Consider the following 24,408-nt stretch of genomic DNA (forward strand, 5'->3'; position numbering starts at 1 on the left):
AGATTATTTTAGCAAATAAAAATAACTAATCCATGTCCCAGAATTGAATCCTTGACCTCCTGCAAACTAACCCAAAATGCTATCCACTGCACCAACTGCATGGCAATACTGCTGTATCCTGGCAAAGGAAGTTGCCATATATGTAATTACACTGTTGCCTGATTGCTGATCTTTTAATGTTCATTTACTGCCTGAAATATGCACAGGACAAAATTTTATGACAGACATTTTTGTACTGCTAGTACGTGAGGAATCGTGCTGTGAAGTCCGAATTTTTCTTCAGCCTGTACATGATGTGGATTATATTATCACAAGCGAGTGAATCAGATGTACAGGCTTATCACTTCCAATACGACCACAGAGCTGTATCTATCTCTGTCAGTCTTGTGGAAGAGTAACTGTGGAGTATGAAAGGTGTAGAAATGAATGAAAGGCAAGCTGACACTCCGAGTCTTCCACTAGGCATGGTCAAACAGCATTATCGGTAGTGCACTGCTCATAACAGGCATGTTCTGGCACTCACTTTTAACTTGTCACAAAAAACACGAATTGTTAAAATGCAGCCTTACTTTCTGGCAGATCAAAAGTGTGCACCGGACTGACACTTGAACCCGGAACCTCACATTTCATGGACTATGCTCTTACCAGCTAAGCTATCCAGCCACGACTTGTGATCCACCCTCACTGTTTCGCTTCTGCTAGTACATCTTCTCCTGTCTTCCAAACTTCACAGAATTTCTCCCATATACCTTACAGGACTAGTACTCTAACAAGAAAGCATATTATGGAGAGATGGCTTTGGCACAGGATAGGAACTAGTTTCCAGAATGAATCTTTCATCCTACAGAGAGGTGTGCACCATTTTGAAACAGCAGCAGAGTTTCTGTGATGTTTGGAGAGTATGTGGCAAATACTGGCACAAGTGAAGCTGAGAGAGCATACATGAGTCTGCTTGGATAGCTTCATCAGTTAGAGCACTACAAAGTGCATCTTGATAGGCATTGTTCATTGTACTGGATTGTTTAGATATAGTTATCTGTGGTCAATGTCAATGGTCTTCCTACTCAATCAGCATCACCAAAGTTACTCTCCTACAAGATATAGCGTCCCCAGTGCCATATTACGAAAAGACAATAAAGAAGACATTCATAATTTGTAAGAGATTTTTTTTCATGTAGCCGTAAAATAATAATTTCTCTGTCCAGGTTTCAAATGCAAAGAAATAATTTATGACAAAATGATCTAAAGAGGTGACAAGATACACTCTTTTGTTAATTTTTTTAGTCGTCTTTATTACTTCTTCTCTTGTTTTTTCTTGTGTGTCGACGGACATCTTGCGTGTGCTGACAAATGTAAGTATATTTGTATGAGTTAAGCATATAATATACTGATTTAATATTATTGTGCACTTTTAATTTGTAAGAGGTGATCCCGATTTCATGTCCGCCTTCCTTGAATTAACCTGCATTCAAGTAATTTACAGCTCAACAATTGCAGCGGCCGATGCAGCCAACGACGCCATTACGTGGCGATATTAACTTATGAAAAATTAGCGGAAGCGGAAAACTCGCCCGCGATTAGCATAATATTAATTTTTCTCCACAGCCGCACGACGTTGCAGAAAATACTTAGCTTTAAGATTCTTATTTTCAGTACCATAGCCGAGACCCAGAGCCAGGACTCCGACTACAATACAATGGTTCACGGAGGTAAGGAAAATACTCTCGCGCGTGTGTGGGCCGCAATTTTAATTAATAACTGAAGATTTCTTGCTTTAAAGTGAACTGACTAGCCGAGGAAATTAATATGCAAAGTTTATTACGTTGTTCAGCTTGTATGCTCATGTTTGTAAGATGCAGCGAGTCTAACATTCATTAACGTAACAAATAATTTGAGATTAATATTGTTAAAAAAGAGAACTTCAGGAAAGCATTTAACCGTAAAATCAAAATTAAATGAAATATCATTTTTATTAAGGCCCACCACGTAAGTCGGCAACAATCAAATAATAATAATCACAATAATAATATATATATTAAATTACGACGGCCGACGGACGCGAGAAAGACTGACAGAGATAGATACAGCTCTGTGGTCCTATGCAAAAGGCAAGATCCTTACTTCAAGTTCTGGTCAGGCATACAGTTCAAAACTGCCATGAACTTTCAAAACTTCACAGAGTAAAAGATTCTTTATGAAAAAAACTGTTATATCAGGAGACAAACCAAATTTGAACTAATCAGCTGTTCTGCAGCACCATGTGTGTCATAAACTAATATTTCAAATAAAGTACACAAGATAGAAAATTTGTTTACAGGTAAGAAGCAGTTGAACAAACATTTTGTGCATAAGATCTGTTGAGAGGGGTTTCAAAAAATAAGTTATGCATTGTTATAGTGGGCAAAGTAAATTTTATTTAACTCTACACTACAGCTCCAAGTGACACAGATACGTGACATTATTTTTCAACATAGCCAACAGTCTCTCTATACAACATTCAGAATGTCCTACAAATCATTCAATTCCTCAATGCTAGAAATCAGCTCCTTTCTTGTGCAGTCATTCCAGAACCACTGTGTGAACATCGCCACCGTTGGAAAATCTTTTTCCTATCCAGATGTTTTTTCACCTTTCTGAAAAGGACAACATGGCACAAGAAATGGACTCTATGGCAATGCTGCACACATTACTGAGGGTGTTGCATTGTTCTGCAGGAGAACATTGCCTTTGCTCAATTTTCCAAGTCTGTTGTTCTTTCAGGTGCTGTGCTGCAATGCCAATGTTGCATTGCACAAACTGGCAGTAATGGTTATTTTCTTCGGCGTAAACTCTGTGTACACAACTCCTTCATTGTGGAAGAAAATGGAGGCCATGACCTTCCAAGTAGGTCGCACAACTTTGCATTTCTTCTGTGGAAGCAAAGAGGTGCTCCAATCCACAGGTACACTCTTTGTTGCAAGCACAAAATGATGGACACATATCTCATTGCCCATAATGATGTGGCTTAGGAAATCATTGCCTTCCTTGGAGTAACCTTCAAGACAGTGTAAAGCTTGCATTTTTGTGTCCAGGTGACAGTAATCACGGAACCCAGCATCAGCAAGAAATCCGATACTGCAGATTATCTAAAACAGTACAATGAACAATGCCTATCGAGATGCTCATTTGTTGAGCAATGTCTGTGACAGTCGCATTTGGATTGCTGCAGATCAGTTCCTCGATTGTTTAGGCATTGTTATCTGTGTAAATATCAATGGTCTTCCTACTCAGTCAGCATCACCAATATCTGTTTGGGCTTGGTCAAACTGTTGGCAGCATTTCACTACAGCTGGACATTTCATTGCATTTGGTCCATATACCACCAGAATTTCACAGTGAATCTGCCTGCAGGTTAGACGTTTTGCGCATGTATTTCAACTCTGAAGGACATTTCCAGTTGCCATGTCATTTCATTCACACACTGTGATGCATCTGTTATCTGTACCGCAGCAGAACTGTTTCTGCATGAAACATAAAACATGTACCCTCTTCTGATAATGCACCACTCTTGCTACGCAATGGTCTTAGCACAGGATGACACATGTAACTTCGTCTCCAAAGTCCATGCATACATGTGTACTCAAAATGCTGTCTTATGTCGTGCAGTAGAGCTAACTTCTGCAAAACTATATTTTACTGTTCCTATTCTACTCATGAATGGTGCATTACAAGAATGACTGTTGGCAAGCATCTGTATGAGTTTTATTTTCTCTCATTTTCCCATCATGGTCATTTGGTGAGGATTTTTTTTTTTTTTTTTTTTTTTTTTTTTTTGTGTGGGCATGTGTGTGTGTGTGTGGGGGGGGGGGGGGGGGGAGGGGGGGATTACCTGCATGCACGTGCAATGTAAGCAATAGGGTACCCTAATCATCTTGGAATGTATACTTTCAGAATTTCAGCAGTAAATCTCTCTGTGATGCATGGCACTTCCCTTGTAGCACTGCCACTGGCATTTAGTGAGAATCTTCCTAATACCGCTGTGCTTAGTGGCAAAATTCAATTGAAATCATGTCAGGTGAATTAACAAATGGATAAGTTCTTTTGAAGAATACAGTGTTATGTCAAATATTATCTTGCTGGAACAAGCTATGTGACTGTTTTGAAGAATTAGCATCATGTTGGACATCAAATCTTTGCTGTTGGTAACACCCATGATCACTAGAAACTTATGGCAGGCATAGATTTCAAATTACACTATGTAATGAACAGTTGGAGATGATTTTCACTTTTACAGTGGTTCGCATATACTAGGCAATCACTGTTAACAAAATTAGACAGCCCCACCAGAAAATATAATTGCTATCAATCAACACACCTTCTGCTGCCCTCATGAGTCTATTTAATTGAAGTTATCTTTGATTTGTTATCAGGTGCACCCTGTCCAAAGAAATCTCTAGATGATATCTTTTGTGCAGCAGACACTAACAGAATACAAGTTCATTCAGTGGTATGATACCTGTAGCAGAGCTATGGAGTTGTGGCAACAGTCAGGATGATGTCCTAGACCTGCCAATGGTATGAGGGCGCCATGTTCCATAGTCCACTGCTGGGTTTGCAACTTCTCTTTGTTCCATATCTTCCACATGTCCATTACTGTAACAGCATTTTGCCCCAGATGGACTACAATTTCACAATACAACAGATTATATAGATAAAGGTCAGTCATCTGCCCATTCACAAGCCTTACTCAACTCTGAATGTAATATACATATATTATCATGGCATATGGTGAAGTCTACACTACTACTATAGTCCTTTGACCATTGACAGTACAATTTTTTATTAGAGGTTTTTGTAATCAACCGATGTGTAGTGTAGCATAACATCTCAGTTGGATTCAATAGATAGTTTGCTTGTGAGAAGGTAAGGCTAATAAATATGTCATGACAATAACTTTTTTTTTTTTTTCATCCACTGTGCATTCGATAGTTGGATTTATGTACCAGCTAAAACCTGTATTTTCCAAAGTTAACAATATGTTTGCTGGTTTGGGGAAGAGAATGAAACAGTGAGGTCATAGGCCCCATCAGATGAAGGAAGAATGGGGGAGGAAGTTATCCATGCCCTTTCAAAGGAATTAGCCCGGCATTTGCCTGAAGCGATTTAGGGAAATCACGGAAAACCTAAACCAGGATGGCCAGGCGCAGGTTTGAACTGTCATCCTCCCAAATGCAACTCCAGTGTACTAACCACTACACCACCTTCCTAGGTCTTTCAATATGTCTGAAGAGGTTAATTACAAGAATGTCCCTGTCCAAACCCCCACATTCTTGCAGGGGTCCCAATGCTTCAATGTGTGATCGTATCATGTGACAGTCACCATAGTGTTTACATATTACCAACAGTCACCTTGTTGATAGCATCACAGGTTAAAACTGAAAGCTCGAATCTATTTCTACTACTACTACTACTACTACTACTACTACAAGCTTCCACCATGGAGTGATGATTTTCACAAACAGCAGTGAAGTTTGAGATCTGGGTAATGTCTATCATCCCTAGATTTATTACAATGAGGATGGGTTCTTTCTTTCAGTTATAACCTCCACAATAAGTATTAAACAAGGACGAGTGTAACACCACGAGGAAAGAGCACTTCCATCCTTTGGGTCTGCTGCAGCAAAGGACTGTTCTATGTCTATGTCTACATCTGTACTCCACAAGCTGTTTTATGGTATAGGGCAGTGGGTACAAAGTGTTGCAGTATAATCTTTCTCCCTTCCTATTCCACTGAATGGGTGGTGCATGGGAAGAAAGATTCGCAGTACACCTCTGTATCACACCAAATTCCTCTAATTTCATATTTGTGATCACTAAGCAAGACTTATGTTAGAGGAAGTAATATGTTTCTTTACTATTTTTGGAATGAGAGCTTCCAGAATTTTGTGAGTAAGGCATGATGTGATGCACAGGGTCTTTCTTGTAATGTCTCCCACTTGCGTAGGCTGACCATTTCTGTGACATAGGAGTTGATTAGACAAACCCGCAATGAACTGTGAAGATCTTTCTGGAATCTTTTCTATCTCTCCCATTAATCCAGCTCATTAAGGGTCTCTGACTCAGGAACAGTAGTCAATAATTGGCTGAATGAGCATTTTGTAAGTAACATCTATCGTAATTGCAATTACACTTCCAGACGAAGTTTTTGATAGTTCCCCCTTGTGACTAAAGGGCACTTATGGTGTTTGTGCCTCTTACATTACTTGTGGATGTTGGTAATTAATTGACAATGGTCATAGTCAAAAGAGCGATAGTACATAATAGGCAATAAAAAATTGCTGAATCTTTTGGCATAAGATCCAAATTGATTGTTTTTGACATGGAGAGCACCACAATAACTTTTGCTGATCTGGTTATAATGAATTTTGTAGCTAGTTACAGATTTTGGTATTATTTGGTGAATTGAAACAACTAGATGTGCTTGTAGACTGATCTGTAGTGAAGCCCAAGGCCTAGGTCAGTTTGGGAATGTAGCAGTGTGGTCATGAGCTGGAGAAGCCAATAAATGTGAATGGAAGACAGACAGACTGGCCTACAGTTAGCATGAGACCTAGGTTATGTAGGAATGTGACAATCTGCTTGTGGGCTGGCGAAGCCAACATATCTGAACATGACAATACAATTGTTGTAACAGATTGCTATGTAGTGTAGCCCAAGATAAATATTCATCATTGCTGTAGCATACAAATGTCGTCGTAACTGCCATTTGTGTCACGTATGCTGTGCAGCGAGCTACGTTAATTTAAGTATTAACTGCATTTTTCTTACTTGTCACTTCTTCTTCTGTGTGTTTTTGCTTTTAGGAAGCTTTAATTGTCAAGTGCTAGTAATAGTGTTTCATAGATTTCGTGTTTTGAATACAGTCAGAGTCCCTTTAGTCAGCCACAGGGCCAGTAGTGCTAGTATTTGTTTTGAATAGAGTCCAGAGACAGGTAGTGCTATTTTCATTGTTTTCTACAAAAAGTGTCTAATAACCACAGTTTAGTCAACTATCAGCCACCTTTAGTGAATTAGCAGTCTAGTTAAAAGTTGATTAACTCTCTACAGTAAATTGATTTCTTAGGATGGATAGGATGTGTGACTGCTTTGTACGGATGCAGGAGGAGCTGGCCACTGTTCGCAAACAGCTGAACGTGTTGACGGCCGCAGTCAGCCATCTTCAGGCTGCTGCCTCGGAGTGTAGCGGCAGTGGGGAGTCTGGTGTGTTGCATGGTACACCCCAGGTGTTACATGCTTCACCCCCTGTCCCTGCTGTCAAGACATCTTTGCGGGTACCGGGCGCGGTTGGGCCACCCTCTCCCCAAGGGGAGTGGCGGGTTCAGCAGCGTTCGCGGCACACGAGGCAGAGGGTCAATGTGGAGGCTGACCATGTGGCATCGCCCGCTCTGCCTATGAGTGGACATGTCGCCGCTCCTTCTACAAGGTCCGAGCAGGCACACAGGGGGAGGGGTTTATTAGTGATTGGGAGCTCCAACGTTAGGCGGGTGATGGAGCCCCTTAGGGAAATAGCGGAAAGGTCGGGGAAGAAGGCCAGCGTTCACTCTGTCTGCTTGCCAGGGGGACTCATCCGAGATGTGGAGGAGGCTCAGCCGGCAGTGATAGAGAGCACTGGGTGCACCCGACTGCAAATTGTTGCTCATGTCGGCACCAATGACTCCTGCCGTCTGGGTTCAGAGGTCATCCTCAGTTCATACAGGCGGCTGGCGGAGTTGGTGAAGGCAGAAAGCCTCGCTCATGGGGTGGAATCTGAGCTAACTATTTGTAGTATCATTCCCAGAATCGATCGCGGTCCTCTGGTTTGGAGCGAGAGGAAGGCTTAAACCAGAGGCTCAGACGATTCTGCGGAGATCTGGGGTGCAAATTTCTCGACTTCCGCTATCGGGTGGAGAAATGTAGGGTCCCCCTGAATAGGTAAGGTGTGCACTACATGCAGGAAACGGCTACAAGGGTAGCAGAGTACGTGTGGAGTGCACATGTGGGTTTTTTAGGTTAGAGAATTCCCTCCCTAGGCCCGAAAAGACGCCTCCTGAGACGCGGCAAGGTAGCAGTAGGCAAAATGCAACAGGGAATAACAATATTAATCTGCTAATAGTAAACATCAGAAGCATCTATAAAAAGGTCCCAGAACTGCTCTCATTAATAAACGGTCACAATGCCCACATAGTACTAGGGACAGAAAGTTGGCTGAAACCAGATGTAAACAGTAATGAAATTCTAAACTCAGATTGGAATGTATACCGCAGAAACAGGCTGGACAGTGAAGGGGGAGGTGAGTTTATAGCGATAAGAAGTGCAATAGTATCAAAGGAAATTGACGGAGATCTGAAATGTGAAATAATTTGGGTGAAGGTCACGGTTAAAGCAGGCTCAGACATGGTAATTGGATGTCTCTATAGGCCCCCTGGCTCAGCAGCTGTTGTGGCTGAGCACCTGAAGTAACATTTGGAAAACATTTCGAGTAGCTTTCCCCACCATGTTATAGTTCTGGGTGGAGATTTTAATTTGCCGGATATAGAGTGGGAGACTCAAACGTTCATAACGGGTGGCAGGGACAAAGAATTCAGTGAAATTTTTTTAAAGTGCTTTATCTGAAAACTACCTTGAGCAGTTAAACAGAGAACCGACTTGTGGCGATAACACATTAGACCTTCTGGTGACAAACAGACCTGAACTATTTGAAACAGAACAGGGAATCAGCGATCATAAAGCAGTTACTGCATCAATGATTTCAGCTGTAAATAGAAATATTAAAAAAAGGTAGAAAGATTTTTCTGTTTAGCAAAAGTGACAAAAAGCAGATTTCAGAGTACTTGATTGCTTAACACAAAAGTTTTGTCTCAAGTACAGATAGTGTTGAGGATCAATGGACAAAGTTCAAAACCATCATACAATATGTGTTAGATGAGTACGTGCCAAGCAAGATCGTAAGAGATGGAAAAGAGCCACCGTGGTACAACAACCGGGTTAGAAAACTGCTGCGGAAGCAAAGGGAACTTCACAGCAAACATAAACATAGCCAAAGCCTTGCAGATAAACAAAAATTACGCGAAGCAAAATGTAGTGTGAGGAGGGCTATGCAAGAGGCATTCAATGAATTCGAAAGTAAAGTTCTATGTACTGACTTAGCAGAAAATCCTACAAAATTTTGGTCTTATGTCAAAGCGGTAGGTGGATCAAAACAAAATGTCCAGACACTCTGTGACCAAAATGGTACTGAAACAGAGAATGACAGACTAAAGGCTGACATACTAAATGTCTTTTTCCAAAGCTGTTTCACAGAGGAAGACTGCACTGTAGTTCCTTCTCTAGATTGTTGCACAGATGACAAAATGGTAGACATCGAAATAGACGACAGAGAGATAGAGAAACAATTAAAATCACTCAAAAGAGGAAAGGCCGCTGGACCTAATGGGACACCAGTTCGATTTTACATAGAGTATGTGAACGAACTTGCCCCCCTTCTTGCAGCGGTGTACAGTAGGTCTCTAGAAGAGCGTAGCGTTCCAAAAGATTGGAAAAGGGCACATGTCATCCCCGTTTTCAAGAAGGGACGTTGAACAGATGTGCAGAACTATAGACCTATATCTCTAACGTCGATCAGTTGTAGAATTTTGGAACACGTATTATGTTTGAGTATAATGACTTTTCTGGAGACTAGAAATATACTCTGTAGGAATCAGCATGGGTTTCGAAAAAGACTATCGTGTGAAACCCAGCTCGCGCTATTCGTCCACGAGACTCAGAGGGCCATAGACACGGGTTCCCAGGTAGATGCCGTGTTTCTTGACTTTTGCGAGGCGTTCGATACAGTTCCCCACAGTCGTTTAATGAACAAAGTAAGAGCATATGGAATATCAGACCAATTGTGTGATTGGATTGAAGAGTTCCTAGATAACAGAACACATCATGTCATTCTCAATGGAGAGAATTCTTCCGAAGTAAGAGTGATTTCAGGTGTGCCACAGGGGAGTGTCATAGGACTGTTGCTATTCACAATATACATAAATGACCTTGTGGATGACATCGGAAGTTCACTGAGGCTTTTTGCGGGTGATGCTGTGGTATATCGAGAGGTTGTAACAATGGAAAATTGTACTGAAATGCAGGAGGATCTGCAGCGAATTGATGCATGGTGCAGGGAATGGCAATTGAATCAATGTAGACAAGTGTAATGTGCTGCGAATACATAGAAAGAAAGATTCCTTATCATTTAGCTACAATATAGCAGGTCAGCAACTGGAAGCAGTTAATTCCATAAATTATCTGGGAGTACCCATTAGGAGTAATTTAAAATGGAATGACCATATAAAATTAATCGTCGGTAAAGCAGATGCCAGACTGAGATTCACTGGAAGAATCCTAAGGAAATGCAGTCCGAAAACAAAGGAAGTACGTTACAGTACTCTTGTTCGCCCACTGCTTGAATACTGCTCAGCAGTGTGGGATCCGTACCAGATAGGGTTGATAGAAGAGATAGAGAAGATCCAACGGAGAGCAGCGCGCTTCATTACAGGGTCATTTAGTAATCGCGAAAGCATTATGGAGATGATAGATAAACTCCAGTGGAAGACTCTGCAGGAGAGACGCTCAGTAGCTTGGTACGGGCTTTTGTTGAAGTTTCGAGAACACACTTTCTCTGAGGAGTCAAGCAGTATATTGCTCCCTCCTATGTTTATCTCACGAAGAGACCATGAGGACAAAATCGGAGAGATTAGAACCCACACAGAGGCATACCGACAATCCTTCTTTCCACGAACAATACGAGACTGGAATAGAAGGGAGCACCGATAGAGGTACTCAAGGTACCCTCCATCACACACCGTCAGGTGGCTTGCGGAGTATGGATGCAGATGTATATTAGATTTTTGCGAAAATTGTGACAATGTCATTAAATTTTAACCTAACAGTACAAAACAGTAGCTACCTTTATTTATCGACCATAGAAAATTATGGCTGAGCATTCTGACTCACTATTGACAACCAACTCACTATTTGTTGCATTCAGTTCCCATCGTTCAGCACGTGAGTTGTTACCAACATCAGCACAACAGCTGCCAACACCATAAGTGCACTTTTCCTGATTAGTGACTGATCGCCAGCAGCATAGTGAATGATATTAAATCTTTTATTTAATTTTATGTGTATTAGAAATAATCTCCTTGCACACTACTGCATCATCTGCAATAACCTCATAAGGCTACAGGTGTTATCCACCAGACCATCTCCCTGTATTTATACATTACATGCCATGAACAGTACCGTAGTCACACTATTAAACTACCTAAAGGTGCACCAGACATCACCTTCGATTCTCACAGTGCCTGGGTTCTGTTCACCAGAAGTCCTAAACTCGATGGCATTTCTATGCAGATATTCCACATGTATGTATTTTGTCGACTACACGACAGTGTGTAACTGTGACAAAGGTTTTCTAGATGTCAAGAAACACAGTACGAACATGAACTCCACAACCTAAGGTTTCTGGATTTCAACCACGAACAGCACAACTTGGGTTTCACATATCTGGTGATGGTGGGAACAGTGACTATGTGGTATTTATTTGTCCTTGAATTTGGAATTTAAGCTGTACTATGAGGTTGGAATAAAGAAGTCATTTTGCTACTGCACAAAAACATTCACAATATATATATTGTAAGAATGTTGTTAGGTACATCACTTACTGATAAAAAGACTGTAAAGATGACATGTTAAGTTGTAAAAGGACACAACGAAAAGACACTTACACATTACCTTTCAGCCACAGTCTTCATCAGAAATGCACACACATTCATTCACACAATCAAGCACACCTCATGCACCTCCGACATGGGTCCAAGTTGACAGAGATGGCTAATGTGTAAATGTCTTTTCATTGTGCCTGTCTGTAACTTAATGTGTCATCTTTAAAGTAAGAAGCAATCTATCTTATCCTTACATTGCTGATATACCAACCTTGACTTTCCATTATCTGAATACACATATTCATTATCTAAACCGCTTTAGTATGTTTCTCACGTTTTCACTGGTGCAGTATAACAATTTTTAGATGTCTAAAAGCCACTACTTTAATCTTCTTTGAAAGAACCCACCTGTCTTTCACTGAAACTGAAACTGAGCCAGTAGGCCTCATTTCATCTATTTTGGGGAAACCTGTTTTGTACGGTGTCAGCAGGAGGCAAACACAACAGGATAGGGGTCTATTACACATCAGCAGTTCAAATGTACAGTGAACGCTGGCACCCCTTGGGGAAATGGCAGCAAGGGGCAGGAAATGACACCAGGTGCACTCTGGAGGCCTCATTCAACATGTGGAAGAGGCTATTCCGGCAGCCACTGAGGGAACAGGGTGCAACCAACTGCAGATTGTGGCACACAATGGAACAAATGATGCCTGTCGTCTCGGCTACATGGTCATTCTTGGGTCATTCCAGCGAGTGGCAGAGTCAACTGAGAAGGCCAACCTAGTGCGAGGAGTTTCAACAAATCTCACAATTTGCAGCACTGTCCCCTGAATTGACTGTACCTTTTGGTTCTGCACCGAGTGTAAGGACTGAACCAGAAACTTCAAAGGTTCTGGGATAAGCTCGGCTGCGACTTCCTGGACTTGCAACACAGGGTTGAGAACTGTAGAGTCCCCCTAAATAGGCGAGGTGTGCACTATACATAAGAGGCTGCTACTCAGGTAGCTGATTATGCATGGGGTGAACACAAGGGTTTTTTACATTAGGCAACTCTCCATACAATCCAGATGATGATAATACTAAGGGTAAACTGCTGATCTATTGACAACAAATGGCCAGAGTTCGAAGGGCTCATGAAAAACAGTGAAGCTCACATTCTACTAGCTTAGGAAGCTGGTTGAAATCAGAAATTGACAGTGAGATTTTTGGGAAAAATTGGGTGTGTATCGAAAGGATAGGTAAATGGGAGGTGGAGGTGATGTATTTGTTGCAGTAGACAAGAAACTGAAATCCATCAAGACAGAAATTGAAGCTGCAAGTGAGATAGTTTGGGCAACACTCAGTATGAGGGGTTGGCACAAAATTATAATTGGATCCTTCTATCACCCACCAGACTCATCCCCTGATGTAACCGAAAACTTTAGAGAAAACCTCAGTTCACTTGTACATAAGTTCCCCACTCATGCTACAATCATAGGTGGAGACTTTAACCATCCAAGAATTAATTGAGAGAATCACAGTTTTGTTAGTGGTGGGCGTGATGAGACATCCTGTGGAACATTACTAAATGCCATCTCTGAACAGATAGCTAGGAACCCCACTCACAATGGAAATATATTGGATCTAACGGCAACAAATAGACCTGATCTTTTTGAGGATGTCCACACTGAAACTGGTATCAGTGACCAAGACATGGTTGTGGCAACAATGATTATCAAAATACAAAAGACAACTAAACTAAGCAGAAAGATATATATGTTCAGTAAACTAGATAAAACATCAGCAATGTCAAATCTCGAGTGAGGAACCTGAAGCTTCAACAAACGGCAGGAGTATGGACAGGAAATTTAAAAGAATAGTTGACCATGCACTGGATAGATATGTACCAATGTAGAATTTATTTATTTATTTACATGTCAAGTTCCATAGGACCAAATTGAGGAGCAACTCTCCAAGTTCATGGAATGTGTCGTACATGAAATTACAACATAAACGTAATAACTGATAAAAATAAAATGTTTATGAACCCGAATAAAGTCAATCCATAAGTTTAAGTAAACGCAATCAACAATACAACAAGAATCTGCTTAATTTTTCAAGTAACTCCTTGACAGAATAGGAGTGACCCATCAGGAAACTCATCAGTTTCGATTTGAAAGCGCATGGATTACTGCTAAGATTTTTGAATTCCAGTGGTAGTTTATTGAAAATGGATGCAACAGTTTACTGCACATCTTTCTGTACAAGAGTTAAGGAAGTCCGATCCAAATGCAAGTTTGACAGAGAGAGAGAGAGAGGGAGGGAGGGAGGGAGGGGGGGGAGGGGGAGAGAGAGAGAGAGAGAGAGAGAGAGAGAGAGAGAGAGAGAGAGAGAGAGAGAGAGAGAGAGAGAGAGGGGCCAATGTCAAAAGACCCAGCCTTCTAAACAGGAGTCGACAAGAGGTTCGTGAACTTACACCACTTATTGCCTGAACCGCCCGTTTCTGAGCCAAAAATATCCTTTTAGAATGGGAAGAGTTACCCCAAAATATAATACCATACGACATAAGCAAATGAAAATAAGCAAAGCGGACTAATTTTCGTGTCGAACAATCACTCACTTCAGATACCGTTCAAATAGTAAAAATGCCAAAATTAAGTCTTTTGAACAAGATCCTAAATGTGGGCTTTCCACGACATTTTACAATCTATCTGAACACCTAGAAATTGTTACAAACTGAGTCTTACTGTCGTTTGGTGTTAGTTTATTATCTACAAGCCATGACGTTATGTCATGAACTGCACTATTTGAAACCGAGCAAATGTTGCACACAACATCCCTTACTACCAAGCTAGTGCCATCTGCAAACACAAATATTTTAGAGTTACCCGTAATACTAAGAGGACATATCATTTATATAAATAAGGAACAGGAGTGGCCCCAACACTGAACCCTGAGGCACCCTCCACTTGATGATACCCCACTCAGACCCCACATCACAGCCATTCTCAACATTGTGAATATCGACCTTTTGCTGCCTGTTTCTAAAATAAGAGATGAACCAATTGTGAGCTACTCCCCGTATTTCGTAATGGTCCAACTTCTGGAGCAATATTTTGGGATCAACACAATCAAACACCTTAGTAAAATCAAAAAATATGTATAGAGTTCGAACATTTTCAGTTGTTATACAACTTCTAAAGCCGAAATGTACATTTGATAGCTAATCGTGTGATATAAAATGATCAATTATCCTTACATACACAGCCTTTTCAATGCCTTTAGCAAACACTGATAGCTAGAAGTAGGTCTAAAATTGTCTACATTATCCGTTTCTCCCTTTTTATAAAATGGCTTTACTACTGAGTACATTAATTGTTCAGGAAACTGACCATTCCTAAAGGAAAAATTACAAATACGACTAAATACAGAGCTAACATGTGCAGCACAGTACTTTAACATTCTGCTAGGCACATAATCATATCCATGAGAGTCCTTAGTCTTCAGTGATTTAATTATTGGCTCAATCTCCTCCTTGTCTCTATCACAGAGGAGTATTTCTGACATCAATCTCAGAAAGGCATTTGCCAAGAGAGTTATATGATACCCTGTAAAAACTAAATTTTTATTTAATTTACCTGTAATGCTCAGAAAGTGCCTGTGTATCTTGGTTGTTCATCATATATTATACTGCAGTGATGTGCCACATAAAAAATTTACCTCTTTGTACTCCCCAATGCTCACCATGAAAAGCATCTCCAGAAGCGTTTACACTTACATTTTGAGGCAGTTCCGAGATATATTTAACAAACAAGAGTTATTGGGTAAATATTTAGCTCATGTCATAACTCTGAAGTTTTCCTGTGGGATCAAATAGTCCATCATTTTTTGGGCATTCATCCATAATATTTTTAATTCTTCTTCTGATATTTCGAATGACAATTTTTCAACTACTCTCAAGGTGAGTCACTTACAAGATTTATACATCACTTTACACTTTGAAATGGCTGAAAGGTTGTCAACTGGCATATTGGAACAAGAATTAAAAATCTCCTGGGGGCAGGCCAGAAAAATGACAGCATACAGGCCATAGTTGTTAAACACCAGTAATGTTGTCAACTATTCTACTTTATATTCCAGTTAGGTAACATGGTTATTTGACTGTAGTAAATTGGGTTTTATTTTGAACTTATTTACTCATGCACAGCACATTTAAAGAGCAAGAATTAGGAATTCCTAGCACCAATGCACTTATGATGAGTCATTCTGTTATAACTTGTGGGATTCTTTTACTTCTCTCCATTTTAATAATGATCCAATTCAATTTGAATTTTCTCGTCTATCCTGTAAAGTTAAGAGTATGTGAACAATATTACATTACATATTGCAATGCGGAAGTGACTCATACAGAAATATTTCCGAATCGTTCAAAGTGTGTTACGTACTATACCATTATTTAAACGAGTTTTTTGCCATCAAAATTGTAAAACTTAGCTCTTGGTGTGATATAACTTACAAAAACTGCGCTCCTTGGGAAAAACCTATCGCATTGTATCCGTCTGCTAGCTTACTGTCATTTGCTAGCTGACTGCACACTTCTTCAATTTGCACATTTGCATTTAAAAAGAATCCGTTTTCCGTGTCCTAGAGATAAAGCGTTCATTTTAATAATGTCGTGAAGTACCATCTGTTTACAAAAAGGGGTCAAATATACAAGCCGTAACATACCTCAATTATATTGGCACCAATTTTGATACTCTTCACATAGACACCTGGAAACGTGTCTTCGATTACTAATTTTATTCTCCCTAAGCTAATCGGGTTACAGCAGCTGTCACCTGAAAAAAAATTACAAAAGAAGAGAAACGTCAATTTATACAAATATCTTAATTTTGCTCGATAATAATAGCTGAAAATTTATTCTCACCCATTCCATGCCACATTACAATTGGTTTTATTGTTGTGCCAGACACAATGTTGCAAGACGCTACTATTACTAGTATTAGCAACATATTTAAAATTCGCGTCACTGTGGCTTTCAAAAACAAAACAAACATTTAACGCAGGTTGCTTCACACCAATGATGTAACAAAATTACATACACTCGCAAAGATAATAAAGTCGTATGAGACGTGCTTTATTTTAATGATCGGTCCTCATGCAACGACTTATTTGCCCAAGTATCTCGTCACATACCATCTGCGCAGAAACTTGTTCGGATTGTAGTCGTGCGTTCTGGCACAGTTAACTTAGAGAATCCCGTTTGAGTGTTTGTTTTTCTTTCTAACAATTAAATGCTCTGCGCCACTATGATACATGGGCAAACGTTGAGATTTGAGCAAAATTGCTCAAGTCTCTAGATGCAAATCATATCTGCGCTGGCATTTTGTGTAGCGAGGAGATCGCCGCGTATCTGCTGCGCGTAATGTCTAAGTCAGCTGTTGCTCGATCAAGAGTTGATCCTTTACCTTGTTACATGTGTGAGTACATTTATTTGTGGTGGCTAAAAAGTTTGTATGCTAGAAGCCAATAAATAAAATATTGATCCTCTTTGTATACACGCTGAATTTTAAAATGGTTGATACACGTCAAAGAAACCTTGCGCCAGGCGAGATGTCCAAGTTTTTGCGCTTTAGTAAAGATATGGTATTTAGATTGCAATAACAGTTAGTGGACTACAAATTACTCAGGTATTAGTGCATTTTTAAGTTTACTATTAAAGGTATCACTTTCCTTTGTGTATTAGTCCAGAAACCGCCAAAAGATCGTATGTTCGGATTGTAGTCGCGCGTTCTGGCACAGTTAACTTAGAGAATCCCGTTTGAGTGTTTGTTTTTCTTTCTAACAATTTAATTTGAGCTTGTCCATTCACTATTAAGTTCATATTTCCGGCAAGTAGGGTAAATCTTAAGTTGTTTGATTTACAAACTTTCGCAACAGTCGTTGGTTTATATACAGTTTGCGTATTGTAAAATGTCATTCTGTTGTGATTAATTAATGGATACTGCTGTAAAGTGAGTGCGAAGTTCTTATTGGATGCGAAAGTAAACAACTTTTTACGTCATATCATACACATTAAGCTGTAACCTGTGGGCCTCATTTTTGATGCTCGTAAATAACGAAAATTCGTGTAATGTAAACAGTGTTAAGAAATTTAATTTCATTTTAAGTGTGTAATCTGTGTTACAATGCTGGCTAAGTGTTGATGTTGCCAAAGGATAGTGAAAAAGGGAGTGGTATGTGTAAACTAGGGGATACTGAAGAACGGGATACAACTGCTTTGAACAATGACATCACAAGTTACCACAGATGATGCATTGCAAATATTTAAAAGCATGGACGGATGTTGAGAAACTAATGATTGTAGTATAGAGAAAGAAGTTCGCGGACATGCATCATATGCCATGTACATCCACATTTCGAACATAATGTGACGTATATCGCTTTTTTCACAGTATAAAACTCTAGTATAAAGCGATGTACGTTACAATGGCGTGGAGTACCGAAGCTGACACTTTACAAATTTTATGTTTGTCGACTTTTCGCTAGTACTAGTATCAACTGAAGAATAGGATTCTAGTAGTAGAGAAGGCGAAAAAAGCGACAAATGTAAAATTTGTATCCTGTACTTCAGTTGACCTATATAGGTCAAATGAGGAGTAGGATACTAGTACTAGCGAAGGCGAAAAAAGCGACAAACCTAAAGTTTGTACCACATATTTCAGCTGACATATATAGATCAGCTGAAGAATAGGATACTAGTTCTAGTGAAGGTGGCAAAAGCGACAAACGTTTTTAAATTTGTATTCTGTATTACAGCTGACATTTACAGCTCAACTGAAGAATAGAATACAACTTTCATAGTTCAACTGAGGTACAGGTTGCCACTGCTACTTATGTCGCTTTTTTTCTTTCGCTAGTAGTAGTATCCTATTCTTTGCTTATAGATGGCGTTGACATGCACAATCGTTAAGTGTCGATGCAATAGTTCTGTTGTGCCGGTCTGAAGTTAGAGTTATATGAAGCTAACTGTTCTAACTGTGAGTTAACGTCTCTGATGTAGGGTAAACACTGAGTAGCGATGTAAGTCACTGTACTGTTAAGTGGCTCCGTTGGCGTCGATGTGGACTACACTGGCTAGTAACTGGAACTGTCGCTGCAGACGGCGCTTCTATAAGCGGTTGAGTTTCAAGATCTGGTGGCGCCCCATTGCAGCAGCGTTTGTGGACAGCCGCTGCACTTGTGCTGCCAATTTCGGAGTCTTCGAGGATGATGGTACCTCGTGTGATACCGAGTGCGTAACAATACCCCACCTATTATGATGCCCTCATGACCGAGGTGGAGCTACTACGCGCGCTGGTCAGCACGTTATTGTCACAGAACAGTTCTGAGGACGATCCTAGGCGCTATCACAGACTTTTTAGGAGTCGGTCTGCCAGTAGTACCACGTCAACTCATAGAAAACGGCTGGTGTGCTGGCACCATCGTCGTTTCAGAGAGAAAGCAAGGAAACGTATCCCCACCCCCTGCAGTTATGCTAAATGCCCAAAACTGGCAGTTCCATAAGTACCTGGCAGCTTGTCTTCGAAGTGACTGTTTATTAATGACCACGATTCTGGTTTGAAGTTTCTTGTTGATACTGAATCTGACTTGAGCATTCTCGCAAGATTTTGGAGGTATCGCTGCAGGCCATCCACTGTACTCTGCCTAACGACACACAACAACTCCAGCATAGCTACACTACTGGCCATTAAAATTGCTACACCAAGAAGAAATGCAGATGATAAATGGGTATTCATTGGACAAATATATTATACTAGAACTGACATGTGATTACATTTTCACGCAATTTGGGTGCATAGATCCTGAGAAATCAGTGCCCAGAACCACCACCTCTGGGCGTAATAACGGCCTTGATATGCCTGGGCATTGAGTCAAACAGAGCTTGGATGGGGTGTACAGGTACAGCTGCCCATGCATCATCAACACGATACCACAGTTCACCAAGAGTAGTGACTGGTGTATTGTGACGAGCCAGTTGCTCGGCCACCATTGACCAGACGTTTTCAATTGGTGAGAGATCTGGAGAATGTGCTGGCCAGGGCAGCAGTCGAACATTTTCTGTATCCAGAAAGACCCGTACAGGACCTTCAATATGCGGTCGTGCATTATCCTGCTGAAATGTAGGGTTTCGCAGGGATCGAATGAAGGGTAGAGCCACAGGTTGTAACACATCTGAAATGTAACGTCCACTGTTCATAGCGCCGTCAATGCGAACAAGAGATGACCGAAACGTGTAACCAGTGGCACCCCATCCCATCACGCCGGGTGATACGCCAGTATGGCGATGACGAATACACGCTTCCAAAGTGCGTTCACCGCGATGTCACCAAACACGGATGTGACCATCATGATGCTGTAAACATAACCTGGATTCATCCGAAAAAATGACGTTTTGCCATTCGTGCACCCAGGTTCGTCTTTGAGTACACCATCGCAGGCGCTCCTGCCTGTGATGCAGCGTCAAGGGTAACCGCAGCCATGGTCTCCGAGCTGATAGTCCATGCTGCTGCAAACGTCGTCGAACTGTTCGTGCAGATGGTTGTTGTCTTGCAAACGTCCCCATCTGTTGACTCACATATCGGGACGTGGCTGCGCAATCCATTACAGCCATGCGGATAAGTTGCCTGTCAACTCGACTGCTAGTGATACGAGGCCATTGGGATCCAGCACGGCGTTCCGTACTACCCTCCTGAACCCACCGATTCCATATTCTGCTAACAGTCATTGGATCTCGACCAACGCGAGCAGCAGTGTCGCGATACGATAAACCGCAATCGCGATAGGCTACAATCCGACCTTTATCAAAGTCGGAAACGTGATGGTGCTCATTTCTCCTCCTTACACGAGGCATCGCATCAACTTTTCACCAGGCAACGCTGGTCAACTGTTGTTTGTGTATGAGAAATTGATTGGAAAGTTTCCTCATGTCAGCACGTTGTAGGTGTCGCCACTGGCGCCAACCTTGTGCGAATGCTCTGAAAAGCTAATCATTTGCATATCACAGCATCTTCTTCCTGTCGGTTAAATTTCGCGTCCGTAGCATGTCATCTTCGTGGTGTAGCAATTTTAATGGCCAGTCGTGTATGTAGGTATGAAGAATTTGGAACTGAATCTAGGACTACATCGCCAAGTCAGCTGGAACTTCACCATCGCAGACGTCCCAGAGGCGATCATTGGCGCTGATCTTTTGTTTCACATAACCTCTTGCCAGATGCGACAAACGCTCGGCTAGTTGACAGCGTCACGAAGCTTGCTGCCACTGGGTTCCACTGCAGAAAAGCTGCTGGGTTCTACTGCAGAAGCACCTGTCACAGTACGAAGCTAGTCCAGACAGAATATGGCGTGTACACTGCTCTGCAATTACCCGAATCCAACCAGGCTGCCAAGCGCTTCAAAACAGATGTTGCACAATATGGAACACCATGTAGAGACAACAGATGCCTTCCCATTTCTTGCAGGCCAGGTCATCTGGTGCCTGATCGACTCGCGATACTGAAAGCAAAGTTTAATACCATTTTGCGCGAAGACTTATCAGACTGTCCAGCAGTCCATGGTCCCCCATTTTGCACCTTGTGACTAAAAACAATGGGATTTTGCGTATTTGCAGAGATTACCATGCACTAAATGCGAGAACAGTACCTTATAGATAGCCCACACCATTGCTGTGAGATTACAACCATGTTCTGCAACGCAAAATCATCTTTAGCGTCCTGGATTGTACTAAAGCGTATGCGCAAGTACGACTGGCCGAGGTGGACATTCCGAAAACAACTACAATGATAGATTTTGGACATTTTGAGAGTATATTCATGACATTCAGCTTGAGGAATGCGGGGCAGATTTGGCAGAGATTTGTAGATTCGATCCTTCAAAGCCGTCCATTCTGCTACGCGTATCTAGAAGATGTGCTAGTGTTCTTGGCTGACAAATAGCCATACCGCCAACACCTGCAAGACCTATTTAGTCGCCTTCAACATTATGGCATTGTTTTTAACACAGCAAAGTGTGTTTTCAGACTGCCAGAAGTCGCTTTTGTGGACAAGATACCTTCACCTCGTTGTCTGCTTCTGACGGAAAAAGTAAATACAATAATGCACATGCCTAAGTTCTCTTCAGTCAAAGAATTATGCAGATTCTTAGGTATGTTAAATTTTTACCACCATCACTTCCTGCACCCTACCAAATTTCATGAACCATTGAAGGCAGCACTCGCAGGACCAAAGAGGAAAGGCAGCTGTTCGATAAAATGGAAAGAGGAAATGACACTGCTTTTGACAATGTCAAACAGAATATGGCTGACGCAAAACTGCTCGCACACTCGAAACTTGACGTGCCCTAAGCTTTGATCATCGACGTGAATCAGACAGCTATTGGCACAGCACTTCAACAGTACATAGAAGGCACTGAGCAGCCGCTAGTGTTCTTTTCAAGGAAGCTATCATTATCGCAAACAAAATGGAGTGCTTGTGACTGAGATTGTTAGCAATGTATGGACCCATTAAGTACTTCTGACCACGGATCGAGATTCGTGTTTACTCTATTTCTAGATGATAATTCCTCGATCCATGTATTCAAACAGAACAGCACAGGTTGCTCACCACACCACTTCAACCACCTCGAGTTCATGCATCAGTTCTGCACAGATATTCGACACATATCTGGTATAGATAATATTGTAGCAAACTGCCTTTCATGTATCAGCAGTGTGACAAGCCATATAGATTTTATGGCATTGGTGCAGGTGCAGCAGACTGATGATGAACTTCACACTCTCATAGAAGACGCCAATTCATCACTCCAGTTGTAATTGGCCGACGTCTCTGGGACAGAGATGAAACTTTACTGCGATGTCTCCAAATGAAGACATTGTCCATTCCTTCCACTGGCATTCCGCGGGCAAGCAGAGAAGCAAAATACCCTGTCATGTCCATGCCACTCTCAGTAAGTTCTCAGACACGACAACACGCTTCGCCCACATATATCTGGACATCGTGGGACTACTGCCGCCCTCAAACAGGAACAGATATCTGTTCACAATGATTGATCAGTGTACACAATGGCCAGAAGCAGTTCTTCTAGACAATAATACTGCTGAGAGTTTAGCCTCTGCATTTGCCTCTACATGGTTAAAGAGATTTGGTTGTCCCCACTGACTGGGAACTACAATTCGAGTCTGAACTGTTCAATCAACTCGCAGGTTCGAATTCTGCCTCGGGCATGGATGTGTGTGATGTCCTTAGGTTAGTTAGGTTTAAGTTCTAGGGGACTGATGACCTCAGATGTTAATTACCATAGTACTCAGAGCCATTTGAACCATTTTTTTGTTGAATCAACTAGCCAAGTTTTGCAGATATAGGTATCACAAGACCCCGAACTACCACACAGTGAATAATGAAGTGGTGAAGTCCTGGCACCATTCATCGAAAGCAGCAATCATGTATCACAACATGTCTTGGACAACTGCCTTGCCATTAGTTCTGTAAGGCCTGAGGACAACATACAAACCGGACACTAATTCCTCAACCAGAGAGCTGATACATGGAGGAACATTGCGTCTCCCCAGCGAATCTGTTGATACAAACACGCTAAATATCAATGAGGACCAACTGAAATTCTTGCTCGAGCTTCATGAACACGTTGCACAAGTCCATCCATCGCATGCTTCTCGACATGACATGCCTTAGTGTATGTACCCCATGATATGGAGATGTGCATGCACATCATGCTATGCATTGAAGGAGTGAAACGACCATTACAGCCACCTTACACTGGTCCACATTGTGGAATACATCGAGGTCCACACACCTTGGATATTTTATGGAATGGCAAAGAGTCTACAGTCTTAGTAGGGTGATGCCAACAATACTCCATGAGGCACCACTGTCCACAGACAATCATGGACAGCTGTTAGATTGTGCATTCATCAGCACTGCTCGGTAGTCGTCTTAAGGCTTTTATACCATATCTGTGACTCGATCAGTCATTGCTTAAGCTTCAGTGTGGATGCGACCAGTAGCAAATTGTGGCATGTGGATTGAAATGCTCAATGTTATCAAAAGTGATAATTTTTACTGACTGTTAGAATTAATTATTATTTTTGACCCCTTAACAATTGATGTTATCACTTGAAACAGTCATCATAGTATCCCTGGAGGAATTATTTAATGAGATTAGCTGTATGGAAAGTTTGTTGGAAAAGTAAGGAGAGACTGTGACCTAATGTAGCGGGCCAGGAGTAATACAGGGTCGTTATACCCCATACCCAATAGAGTTTGTTGAGAACTTCAAAGAGTGGTTTACAGCTACGCCACTACCCAATCAACAGAAAACCTGCAGGTGCGAACAACACCTTATGGGAGAAACAAAACTGGTGTGGTGGGACATTACAGGAAAATACTGAGTCTTACCCAGTGCTTAAGCAGATATTTTTGGCACAACACTGTAGGTAAAACCAGCAACAATGTGCCAACTGCCAGAGGACAAGGCCTGACTGCAACGCTAATTATGGTAATGGAGCTTGCAGTCTCATTAGCATGTCTCCTAGATACCCTGTTTGAGCCAGAGGCACTTACAGCTGTGATATGCCATAGAGTACCTAACTGGGTGCATAGACAAATAATTACAGTCTTGATCTAGATGCAGCACC

At 41.4% G+C, this 24,408-nt stretch overlaps 1 protein-coding gene across 1 annotated transcript in view; it reads right to left on the reverse strand.

Moving 5' to 3' along the window:
* The window catches only part of LOC126175110 (palmitoyl-protein thioesterase 1), a 45,494-nt gene extending 28,690 nt beyond the window's left edge, over nt 1-16,804 (reverse strand). Inside the window, exons 1-3 of the mRNA XM_049921662.1 lie at nt 16,627-16,804; nt 16,428-16,537; nt 16,216-16,343 (exon numbers count right to left, since the gene is read on the reverse strand). Coding sequence (XP_049777619.1) covers nt 16,216-16,343; nt 16,428-16,537; nt 16,627-16,756 — 368 coding nt within the window. The 5' untranslated portion in view covers nt 16,757-16,804. The remainder of the gene's footprint in view (nt 1-16,215; nt 16,344-16,427; nt 16,538-16,626) is intronic.
* Between the last annotated feature and the right edge of the window lie 7,604 nt (nt 16,805-24,408).

Source organism: Schistocerca cancellata, chromosome 3, assembly GCF_023864275.1.
Source record: "Schistocerca cancellata isolate TAMUIC-IGC-003103 chromosome 3, iqSchCanc2.1, whole genome shotgun sequence".
Classification (NCBI taxonomy): Eukaryota; Metazoa; Arthropoda; class Insecta; order Orthoptera; family Acrididae; genus Schistocerca; species Schistocerca cancellata.